The sequence below is a fragment of the Papilio machaon genome, chromosome 21, assembly GCF_912999745.1.
Source record: "Papilio machaon chromosome 21, ilPapMach1.1, whole genome shotgun sequence".
Lineage (NCBI taxonomy): Eukaryota > Metazoa > Arthropoda > Insecta > Lepidoptera > Papilionidae > Papilio > Papilio machaon.
Window position 1 is genome coordinate 4520855 of NC_060006.1, and position 12908 is coordinate 4533762.

At 31.7% G+C, this 12908-nt stretch overlaps 2 protein-coding genes across 2 annotated transcripts; one reads left to right on the forward strand and one right to left on the reverse strand.

Moving 5' to 3' along the window:
- The first annotated feature begins 1336 nt into the window (after nucleotides 1-1336).
- On the forward strand, nucleotides 1337-5389 carry LOC106714479 (SH3 domain-containing protein Dlish). Its single transcript, XM_045683230.1, has 7 exons — nucleotides 1337-1541; nucleotides 2017-2210; nucleotides 2309-2496; nucleotides 3021-3187; nucleotides 3402-3500; nucleotides 3986-4149; nucleotides 4927-5389. The coding sequence occupies exons 1-7, from the start codon at nucleotides 1493-1495 to the stop codon at nucleotides 5089-5091; spliced, it is 1026 nt and encodes a 341-aa protein (XP_045539186.1). The 5' UTR covers nucleotides 1337-1492; the 3' UTR covers nucleotides 5092-5389.
- A 419-nt stretch (nucleotides 5390-5808) lies between these two features.
- LOC106714525 (28S ribosomal protein S15, mitochondrial) lies at nucleotides 5809-7964 on the reverse strand. The gene is made up of 5 exons (XM_014507588.2): nucleotides 7700-7964; nucleotides 7287-7420; nucleotides 6912-6985; nucleotides 6467-6588; nucleotides 5809-6218 (listed from the first exon to the last, which is right to left on the reverse strand). The coding sequence occupies exons 1-5, from the start codon at nucleotides 7885-7887 to the stop codon at nucleotides 5909-5911; spliced, it is 828 nt and encodes a 275-aa protein (XP_014363074.2). The 5' UTR covers nucleotides 7888-7964; the 3' UTR covers nucleotides 5809-5908.
- Between the last annotated feature and the right edge of the window lie 4944 nt (nucleotides 7965-12908).

The following is a 12908-nucleotide window of genomic DNA, read 5'->3' on the forward strand; positions in this document are numbered from 1 at the left end:
GACTCATGTATTTGTGGTTCGATGACCGTCATTCATTTGTTTTTTTTCTTCTGTTTTTTTCTGTTTGCGTCACTCATTTTACAAAATGGAAAACTTAAAATATCGCATTATTTACGAGTACGAGTTCCGCCGTGGCACTAGTGCTGCGGAAACGACTCGAAGGGTGAATGATGTGTATGGTGGTCGTGTTGCAATAGAAAACACAGTTCGTTTTTGGTTCCAACGTTTTCGTTCTGGAAATTTCGATCTGCAGAACAAGCCCCGTGGACGGCCTGAGACTCAAGTTGATAATGAAGAGTTGAAGGCTATTGTGGAAGCGGATCCATCGCAAACCACGTCCGAGTTAGCTGCAGGCTGCGATGTTAGTGATAAAACTGTTTTAATTCACTTGAAGCAAATTGGGAAGATTAAAAAGCTTGAAAGGTGGGTACCTCACGAATTGACTGAAGCAAACCGGCAAACGCGCGTCGACTGTTGCGTTACATTACTAAACCGGCACAATAATGAAGGTATTTTAAACCGAATCATTACCTGTGATGAAAAATGGGTTCTTTACGATAATCGGAAGCGCTCAGCGCAATGGTTGGATCCTGGCCAGCCAGCCAAATCCTGCCCCAAGCGAAAATTAACCCCAAAAAAGTTACTTGTAAGCGTTTGGTGGATTAGTGCCGGTATTGTTCATTACAGTTTTCTCAAATCTGGCCAGACTATTACGGCTGATGTCTATTGTCAGCAATTGCAAACCATGATGGAAAAGCTAGCGGCTAAACAACCTAGGCTGGTCAATCGCTCCACGCCACTGCTGCTTCACGACAACGCTAGACCACACACTGCGCAACAGACGGCTACTAAATTAGAAGAGCTTCAATTGGAAAGTCTAAGACATCCTCCGTACTCCCCGGACCTTGCTCCAACAGATTACCATTTTTTTCGAAATTTGGATAACTTCTTGCAAGGGAAAAAATTCAACTCCGATGGGGCAGTCCAAATCGCCTTCAAAGATTTTATTGATTCCCGTCCGACTGGTTTTTTTAGTAAAGGGATCAATGAACTACCTATGAGATGGCAAAAGTGCATAGAAAATAATGGTTCATACTTTGATTAATTAAATATATTATATTAAAAAATATTCGACTTTTTGTTCCTCCCATACAAAACGCCAATTTCATATGTAAGGACCTAATATAAGCTATATTAGGATTGCGTTAAAATTGTAATGTACAAATAGCATTAAATCACTGACCTGAAATAATTACATATTTTAATAATTTTATGCACACCCATGCATTGAATACAAACTTAAATTAGTTAAAATGTATTGTGCGTATACGATACTATTTGCAATCTGTGGTCTGAGAGCTTTCAAAGTTTTTGACTAACCAGTTTGACATATGAGTGCATACCGTATATCGTTTGTATCCTGAATTTGCACAAAGAATTCGGCTTATAAGGGCGATTTTATAATAAAAGTTATGTGAGAAAATAGAAAAATATGGCATTCCTGTGTCCGGTTAGAATTCGAAGGGGTAAGAAGAAAAAATGTAAGTATTGAAAAGCTGTCTTTGGAAAAACTTTGCGAGTCAATGACCTCAAACTTTCTATACATAAATATAAATATAGAAAACTAGTAAATTCATCTCGTTTTACAAGAACCTGTACGTCTGAATAACAATCGCCGTGGGAAAGTATTCGAAACAATTTTTGCTTGTTCGTTCGTTTTGTATTTACAATGTAATCTAGACTATTCGTAAATATTATTAGTAATTTATTATTTCTAAAATTTATCTGTAATTTGTATAACACTCTTATTAAGCATTAAAGGAATAAATTACGTTACAATGCTTGTATCCTCTTTTAAATGATATCTTAATTCAAAATTGAATTTATCTCATGGTTTTCTCTTTACCATATTACTTTCTCTATTTATATTTTGTATAAAAATTCAAAAACATGTTACACAATAGCAATAAAATTCAAGTCGTCATATATAATAATATTTAATTAATTATTCAACAGCAAATAGTGGTGATTCCGATAAAGAATTATCAAGACCTGGTTCCGGACTGAGTCCTGGCATGGGCAGGATCACAGGATCTGCGAGTATTGAAACTTTAGTCAGAGTCGGTATAGAGAAAGAACATGGACTCAGCCCTGATTCCAAAATGGTAGTTCTACATGACTTTGCACCATGTGTTGATGATGAATTAGAGGTTTGTAATATTTTATTTAACATAAAATATCTAAGTTTCATATTAAAGTATTTCAAAGTGTATACACAAATCAATAATACTAACTTTAAATATTTCAGGTGAAGCGTGGCCAAATAGTAAATGTATTGTATCGTGAAAATGACTGGGTGTATGTGATAGTTGCGGAATCTCGACGTGAAGGATTCATACCACATTCATATTGTGCTCCTTGTGAACATCATGATTTGAAGAAGAAGTTGCCAAGGAGCAGGTCACCTACAGATTTAGCACACAGAGATGTGTCACAGTAAGACATTTATTACTGTTAAGATTTCATATCTATAAAGTAAAATCTTACTTCTTACTAATATTATTGTTATTAAATGTGAATGTTTAGATGTATGGATGTTTGTTTGAAGGTATCTCTGAAATGTCTCAACAGATCTTCATGAAATTTGGCACTGATGTAGAACATAGTCTGGAAGAACATATAGGCTAATTATTAAGTTTTTTTATAATGCCGCATGGGCAGAGTCGCGGGCGACAGCTAGTGTTGTTATAAAACATAAAAGCTTGCAAACAAATTGTATAAATCACTTTTTATCCCGAAACCTAATATATTATAACAAATTTACAGCAATAAACTATTAATCTCATAACTAATGTAAAATTATACAATTGAACTTGAATAAGAGTCAAGAGTCAAAGGGTCTGTCATATTTTTCATTATGATGAAGTATGTACTTTAGGTCTTCAAATGTTCTTATGATAACTTATTGCAGTCAATGGGTAGTGGTCACTCAATAAAAGAAATGTATGCTATGTTTTCAGACTATCTTTATCGGATGGTGCAACTAATGATGGTCATTCAGAGTTGGGCAGCGAAGGGGAAGCGTGTCCCTTCAGTAAGGACCCGTCTGGCCGATATGTAGTATTGTACACATTTACTGCACGAGATGAGAACGATGTTGATGTAGAACGAGGAGAATTTGTTACAGGTCAGTATTTTGTAATTATTAGAGAATTGTAGGATAGTCTAAACTGTAAAAGTGCGGTTTTCTATTTAGCCTTCTGTTTAAAATTATCTTTGAATTAATTCCATGTGTAATGTCTTGATTTATATTTATTAATATTAACAATTAGGCAGTGTTTGGATATAATGTAATCTTGGATTCTGGAATGGAATATTTTTAATTAAATGATTTTCAACAGTTTTAAACAGAGAAGACCCAGACTGGTATTGGATTGTGAGGAGTGATGGTCAGGAAGGTTTCATACCTTCAGGATTTGTATATCCAGCTGTTAGTCAAGGTAAATTGTCTATACTAATAATATAAAGAGAAAAAAATTGATTGCTTGCATTGAATAGACTCGGAAATTACTGAATTAATTTGAAAAAGTCTTTCATTGTTGGGAAGCTATTGTTAGATGTAGTGCTAAAAGACATGACGAAGTGCTAAGTCTCAGACCAAGATATCGAGGATGGAGCGAAGTGGAAGAGACTGATTAGGAAAGGTGACCCCACCACTTTGTGGAATGCGAGCTAGGCACAGAGAAAGTTGGGAAGTTATCCCTCGGTGACATAGGCTATATTGATTACTAGACTTTTTTCAATTTTGCGCTGACGAAGTCGCTGGCAAATACTAGTTTTTTTTTAATCTAAAAAATATTGAATATGGGATACAAGATTTTTTAAAAAAAATAATATATCGTTTTATCATCGTTTAAAACTAAAACCATAAAGTTTTCAAAATATCTCATTAAACATTTAAATAAATAACTTTGTTATATTTCAGCAACACAACAGGACAATACGCAGCCCGTACATTCACCAACAACTAATACAAACAACACAATGATGTCAAATAACTTGTTGTCGAACACAACTCTCAACAACACAACGCAGGATACTGAAGGACGCTATCATGGAACTGAACTAGTCATGTTGTACGACTATAAGGTTAGTAGAAATAGTACCCAGTATTACTACATTAAGATGAGCCGTGAGCTTCCTAATTCACTTGTTGTAGTTCATGACGGCTGATAGATATGTATGGATGAATATTAGATACTATACCAACCTTCTGCAGGGAAAATAGTAATAATAAAAAAATCGTTTATTTAGGCTTAAAAGTATGATATATATAGTATGTCTGGTTCCTAAACTAGGTTGTAGACCCGTATTATAGGAGCCAGGATTCTTTCATCTTAGTTATATAGTTTTAATAACAGAATAGTAATATTATAAAAAGTAGTTAAATGCCTAATTGCAAGATTTTCTAACTTAAGACTTAGAAAAAGAATACATTTATTAAGAACTCGCTTTTACCCGCGACTCCGTCCGCGCGGAATAAAAAAGAAAGCACACAAGATAAAAAAGTTCCTATGTCCGTCTCCTAGTTCTAAGCTACCTCCCCATCAATTTTTAGCTAAATCAGTTCGACGGATCTTGAGTTATAAATAGTGTAACTAACACGACTTTTTTATATATATAGATAAAATTATTTACAATTAAAAGGCTTAAATATAGGTATGTGCAAGCAAATGTGTATGGATGCTTGTTTGGATGTATGTTTTTTATATAAGGAAAAAATGCCTTAGGGCACCGTCGGATGTGAGAGTTACATGCCTGGTGTATCGGACTCAGGCTTATTAGGGTGTATGTGTATTGGATGTATGTATGATTGTGTGTGTGTGTGTATGTTTAAAAGAGAAAATTGATGGAGTTTTGTTACAGGCGCAAGCGCCCGATGATCTTTCGGTGAAGCGAGGTGAATGGGTATACGCAGACCTAACTCAGCAGACGGTAGAAGGCTGGCTGTGGGCTCACGCGCCTAAGTCGCGTCGCTCCGGATTCATACCCACTGCCTACGCCCGTGCACCGCACACTACGTCCCTGTGAAATAACTTAAACAATCCCTAAGTGTAACTTTATTATTCTAAATCTTCATTAAGGGACTCGCTAGTAACAGTGAAACTCGAAATCAAGAGCGGCCAAAGCTCTGGTGTATTTAATAGTCAGTTAGTCTCCCTTTGTAGCGTAAAGGGAGTTCAGAATCATTTATTGGTCTCTAAGGGATGCATTAATGACCATTAAATGACAAAATAGTTTACTTGAGAGTTTTTCTGATCTATACTTAAAATATTTTGAATACTTGCCATTGTCGGAGGTTATGTTTAAAGATATATTAAAATAAGAGAAAATGTGAGTATTAAATAAGCTTCAATGAAATATTATTTGTGTGATAATTCCGTTAATTTAAGATTTATAAATCATTTTTCTAAAGTCTTCCTCTAGCATTAAGAGTGTAACTCAACATTTAAATGTCCGATGAACTCATTTTTGCAAATTATATCCGTCCAAATTTCGATATCATGCTGTATCTTTTTAATTTGACTTATTGTTAAATATGTGTAGTTTTTTTAATAAATACTTGAAAATTGTTTTATTTTTTCTATTTTATATTATACTCATAAAATACTAGTACCTAGGCTGATAACAATTAAATACCTCCCTTCCCTAGCCATCACCTGCCCTGTCACATCCTTTCCCTTTACATCCCTTCATTAATGGAAAAGGGAATGTCAATAAATATAAAATTGAGCTCCTGGTATGGTATTTCACTCAGACTGAGCCCATTTGTCAATATTATATACAAAAACACGTAATGTTATAACAAATTTTTACTAACTATACCAAAATCAGGTCGTTTCATTTTTTATTCGGTTTCTAAGAGTATATTTCTCTTCTTTTTCCTAGCTTGTTGTTTAATTTCATCCTTTATTGTCCATTCCTCGAGCTGCTCTTCAACTTTCTTTATATCTTGTTCCGTAACAGTGATAGGTAGTTGTAAATCAATTTGTTCACTTCGTATAAACTTCAATGCTTCCAATTTTTTAGTTAGGAAAGGTCCTTGTTGACTCTCCAATAAGTTTCTGTAGTCATCGAGTTTCTTGTTTTTAATATTTTCACAATGCATCTCTGTTAATTTTCTCAAAGATTCCTTTCTTGATAACTTGTTGTAGGTACTGGGGAAATAATTGTACGATTTTTTTTTAATTCACGCGACTAACATATTTAAAGCTGATATTGATTGGATTATCAAGCTAACACTGAAATTTATTAAAAAATAACTGTCAAATACCCAAAAGAGCAAGGAGAACCCTACACTTATTTTTTTAATAATATCGGAATGATGAAAAAACACTGAGACACTTAACTAAAAGCAGACATTGTAAGCTTTGAAACTTAAAACTTAATTTAAAAAAAAACTTACTCTGGATGTGCTTTGTATTCAATATTAAGTTTTTCCAGCAGCCATTCAAACTTCTTATAATCATATTGCCTGAGGAACTTCAACAGTTTTTTTCTCTTATCAATTAGCTCCTGAACAGTTTTCTATGAATTAAAAAGTAAATATACATTTAGATAGAAAACAGTAAACTGGCAAAGATGCCAAACTCAATTTTGCAAAGGGCCATATATAAATTTTGAATTCACAGGTGAACCAGATTGAATATAAAAATGAACTGAGTTATTATTACATTTTATTTATTATTAATAATTAGAATTGAATGTAGTCTAAAAGCTCTAAAACACATGATTCTTCTTTCTTTTACACATTGCAATCGCGGGCCTTATTTATACGGCCAGTATCTGACATGACTGAAATATAGCAACTTGAAACATTAGAGAGAAAGAGTACATTTTTTTATACTTACTTTGGCAATAACATTTTTGGGATCATTTTCCATAGTATCCTGTAAACATCTTATATGTCCAGTCAATCTCGCAACTGAAATGAAGAGTTTTATTAACATCATATTTTACCCCACTGAATACAAGAATAATTTATGACCACCTTTGACCACCTGTAGCCTAAACAACTGATCTAATTTTCGTATTAATACCAAATCAAGTTCTACTTGAGTGACATACAAGTATTTTTTTGTGTTTTAACATAACAAATAGAGTTATTGAACAAGAATGATGTTTCCTTTTCAATAAGATCAAAGTATATTTGGAAACCAGACATGCTGTTTTTATATCAATTAATATGTTTTTTTTTAATTCTGTTAAAATATTTTTATACAAACTTCTAGTTTCAGCAGTATTTTCATCATATTGATGCCTTCGCACTTTATCCATAAAATATGACTTCACCAATATATTGTATTCCTTCTTTCCAAGATGACCAACTGAAAATATTTTTTTAACTGCTTCTGGTGCACTGAAAATAATAATAAACGTGTTTTCGTGGAACTTTTGACATTTGACAATTTAAATATTATATAAATTTTGTAATATTAGTAATACTCCTTTAATTTTTCTAAGACGAGTAAATTTTATGAATTACAGAGTACGGTAGCGTGATGTTATTTTGAATGACACCATGGTTCCCCAATGGATGTGTAAAGAAAAAACTATTCCAATAATATGATTTTATTGAGGTTATAACTAAACAATACATCGTAAATGTCTATTTTTATTTTAAAAACTCAGTACTTACTCTTTAATTTCTTCGCTTAAAGCGTAATCTTGTCCTAAAGCCGTTTCTGGGATAGGAGGGAGGGCTTCCAAGTCACCAGATCTCTCGGCTTTGTAAGCCGGAATGTATTCCGGTCGTACCCATTTTATATCAACGGTGTGTTTAATTGTACGTGATTGGATTAACAGTGGAGTTAACCTTCGAAGCATTTTAGTAACACGCTATATATCGCTAACAAATTATTTAAGTTCCACCACCACCGATTACCTAGATTTGACATTGACAAAAGAGCAATGTCAAAATGACATAACACCAAAGAGCATAAATTATAGATTATTAATATCTTTGGAATTTGAGGTTTGTCGATGACACAAATAATTTAAAATAAGAAATTTATTTTCAATCTGTCCCTCATTTGTAAACGTCAGCCAGCAGAATTATCTGTCTTCTAAGTATAGAATAACTAGCAGTCAGCCGCGACTCCGTCCGCGCGGGATCATAAAAAAACTTAATAAGTAGCCTATGTGTTTTCCAAACTATGTTCTACATCTGTACCAAATTTCATCACGATCTGTTGAATCGTTCCGGAGATACCTTCAAACAAACATCCATCTATCTAATATTCGGATTTATAATATCAGTAAGATGTACAAACCAAAGGACTGAATATGTTTAATAACATTTAACACAAGAAAACAACTTACTATTGCTGCATAGGTTTACAGATTTTAGAGAAGATCTCGTATACTTTAATAAGTCAATGTGTATTTTGAAATTCAAATATGCTTTCTGTTTGTCGTCAAAACTTTAAAAAGAACTTAGGGAAAAGTAAACCATTTTATATTATAACCACTCATTTATTGCTTCAGAATATGAACTCTCTAACTTATAAAACCCTTAATTTAGCTGTTTTGTACTAAATGTACCACTCCATGTAACTATATAAAACCTCACTAGTATATAATTCATATTTTATACATACATTGCAAATATCAATCATTATTAAATAGAAAAAATATTAATTCATACTGAAACATAAAAAAAAAACATTCCCGAGGTTTATCAAAAGATAAAATCCTCTCTGACTTCAAAAGTTACAACTTTAGATAGATACGGCTTAATTCTGAAGAGACTTAGATTAAAGCTATGCTTAGTGATACAGAGAAGAAGAAATATTTTAATGTGTGCTAACAATAAAGTATGGTCAATATGCCCATAAGAAAAACAAATTAAATTCAATATAACGCTAAAATAAAACACTGAATCAAACTAAAGTCATTTTTTTTACATAATTATATCTAAAAGCATTAATATTTGCCTACAATGAATACTACTTTTAAAAAGTTATAGTTACTAGCTAACAAAATTCTAAAAACATCGTGGAATGTTAAAACAGCCCGTTTATAACGAAATTTGAAAATGGATAAAAAATGCTATATTTTACTATAACTGTAATTTTAATACATGCAAATAATTTATATGAGTGTAAATGAAATCATTTTCACTTGGAAAGGAATGGAAAATTAATCCTTTAGTGTTAAAATGTAAAAGAAAAACATTCATACTGGATATTGAAATAATATCACCGGCAAATTATGAAATTAAACTGTTTGTTGATGTAAAATAACAACGGGTTGCACAATGTGATTGTCTTTCATACGCTCTTATGAATAATATTGAAGCCTAATAAATACTATGAAAAATACATACTTCATTAGTTCGGTATAACTAAAGTCTCATAATGTAAATAAAATTACACCTCATGCACATAAAATATAATTTACAATCAAATCATTTACGAGATAAATTCATGAGAAATACTTTATAACTTTATAAAACCTATTATTTTTTTTCTTTAATTCAGCTATCGAAAACAAACCTTTATATTATGAAATTACTATTTTTCAAGAGAAAACTTTATGCACAAGGAATAAATATAATAGAATGGATGAAATAAGAATTATTAAATAAATACATAATACCTTTATGCCTACGGACTAGATAAGTTTTACACTTAAATAAACCGTGGTTAAAAAAAAAATAGGAACAGCACCAAAATATTATTTTTGGAAAAATCACACAGATGTAATAAAAACTGGTGAAACGACCATAGCCAAGTTTTATTATCTATTTTTCTTTTTTTTTATCTTTATGGTAACAAGTTCAATGTCGACTTTTTGGCACGCCGTAACAAATCTAATAGTTTAAAAATATTTTTCTAAGAGTTTTTATATAGTTTATCTATATAGTTATTTGGAATTGTCATAATCAGTGATCAATATGGACACTATTTTTTTTTTTAAATTAAAAAAAAAATTAAACGAACAAAACTGCGAAGTTAATATTCTTCCTAAATTATAAACATTAAAGTCAATAAATATAATGAATTAATTTTATTTCATGAAATTGGACAGTTTTAATTTCTTTGTAGAGGTGTGCCTACGTAATACCGTAAATAAATATAAAATAAATTATCAATATGAAGCCTTTCACACAACACACATTGTTACAGGCAAGATAACACTGGTCGCGCTATAGCTGACATAGATTTACAAACAAGTTGCACCATCAACCATTGTAAAATGAGCCACAATGCTTTGTTCATAAAAAATGTAAAATTCATAATCCCTGTGAATTTATTCTTTTCCTCAATTACGATGCGTTTCAAATAAAAATGTGCATAACGTCCGCCATATTGTGACGTCATAGCTCTCAAATCGAAAAAATATTTATGCGTTATTTTTTCTCTTTTGACAGATCGAGGTCATTGACCCGCACATTCTTATTTGAAACGTGCTATATTTTACATAATATTGTACTACACGTGCACAATAACATTACATGATCGTATGACGTCATCACGTATAAAGTCGAAATATGCAAGAGAGGGAAAGAAACGAAAATACTCAGTACCATGTTATTGTGACCGCATAGTACTTTCTTAGGATTTAAACACTCATCACTTATGTACAAATATATCATAAGACTTTGAATATTATTACGTCTTGAGAGTATAATTATGAAATAACTAGCTGTGCCCGCGACATCGTCCGCGTAAAATACTTAATGCGAAAAAAAAATCAAGAACACATTTTTACAACACAATTTTTTTTTCAATGTGGTATTTATTTCAATTACAATTCATTTGACATGATGTAACTTTTTATTTTAATACTACTGTCTTGTTTCTTACATCCATCATTAAATAGATTAATAAGCAAAGCAAAGTTTTTAATATTCAGATAAACTTTTTGCAAGTCCAAATGTCATCAAACAGTCTCTACTTTTTCAAAGAGAACATAAGATTACAGTATGTGTCAATACATGTAACACGTACAGACCGACAAAGTTATCTGACCCGGTGGATATGTCTAACTAAATTATGATAGCACACTAGCGCCACCCTGTCAATGTCAAAAAGTATCAATATTCTTGTTGTACTCCGGTCTGTCTTATATTTTTTGTGACAGTACTAAACTTGACAGCAACGTCTCTATCACCTGACCAGATATCCTAGTTTGACTATAGCGCAAATGTGAACGTTAAATATAATATATAAATCCCTTACGACTCTCTCTTAACTCAGAAACTCTAAGAAACTAACACATTCACTGTTAATATAACCGTAGGCATAGGTGGGCACAGTTAATCAAAAAGTTAACTTCGTTAATCGTTAATTCGTTAAATAAAAATTTAACTTCGTTAATCGTTAAAGCGTTTAATTTACGAAAATTTAACGCAAGTTAAAGTTAACAGTTAAAGTTAATTTTTGTTTATATTACGAGTATAACGTCGTTGAAGTTCTAACACCACGTAAGTCACTTTTTGGCCATTTTGACATTTTGATGCCATTTGCTAGAGAATCGAAAGACACATCTATTTAGCCAATCAGAAACACGTATCGGCCAATAGAAACTCGTGAAATTAAGAAAATGCATCTACACGGAATCCACCAAATCGGCGTTATATTTGGAAACAGCACGTAAGTCACATTAGTTACACCTGAAGGGCTTATAAAATACAAACTAAGCTATGATGACGACTATGTATTATTACCCAAAATACCTAAACCAAGAAGCACTCTGCCAAAACCAAAGTTGTACCAAAGCAGAATACCAATTTCTCAGATAAAATAGACCCATTTACAAGAATTAAAATGTGTCATACCTAGTGATTGTCATAGCTTTTATGACGGTTAGCCACATAAGACCTCAAATTTTATTATTAGGTATTTTATCTTGATATTGTGTAATGTTATTAGGTTTATTTCATGAAAAGTTTTGTTGAAGTTTGTTGAGTTTTGTTTTTTTTGGGAATATTTAAAATGTCTTTGAGACTGTTTATTGTTTTAAGATATTTTTGTTTAATAATAAATGTTAAATATTTAACTGTTACATTATAATTATTATTACAGTATAATTATGTATGCAAGACTTTATGTGATTTGTTCAATTAATATCGATGTCCTCCAGTACAAAGTAAATTTATGGACAATAGTAATAAAAGTGCAATTAAATTTAAAATACTTGGTAAGGGTAAATGTTTAAATACTTAAATAATAGGTATAATGTTTAATAAATAAAAAAACTCATTGCATTGTGATAAAATAAATTAATAAATATAACATTCTTGTTAATTCGTTATAGAAAATGGCGTAAGTCATGTCAATTTAGATATTAAAGTGACAAAACAACGTATGTCATTACATTTGGGTTAATAACTGTTTTTTATAAATAGTAAATAATTCTACATTAAACAGAACTATAATTAAGTATACGTATATTATTAATTTGTATTATTATAGTATCTATACAAAATTATGCAGTTTTTTCTCTCTCCTGAAAAGTTGCTATTTTTGACATCCGTGGTGTTAGAACTTCAACGACGATAAGGCGCAAGCGGGAAATGGCCATACGAATAATCTCCGAATCGTATGGACCGATTTTGTCGAGACTTTCAATAGAACTTAGGCTATTTTTTTACTGCGCTTACGAAATCCTATCTTTAGTTTAGTTATATAATATACTAAAATATAATTTGGACAATAGGAGCGATGTACTAATGCCTGTACCATAACAATAACATAGCATGCACTAGTTACACACACTTATATACTACACTGACAATGATGGACAATTGACTTTTTCAGTCAATTTTTTTATCGACAATCCGACGTCACGGAATTAGATAGCTAACTAAATTTAGACAGCACAAATTTTCTATTAAACAG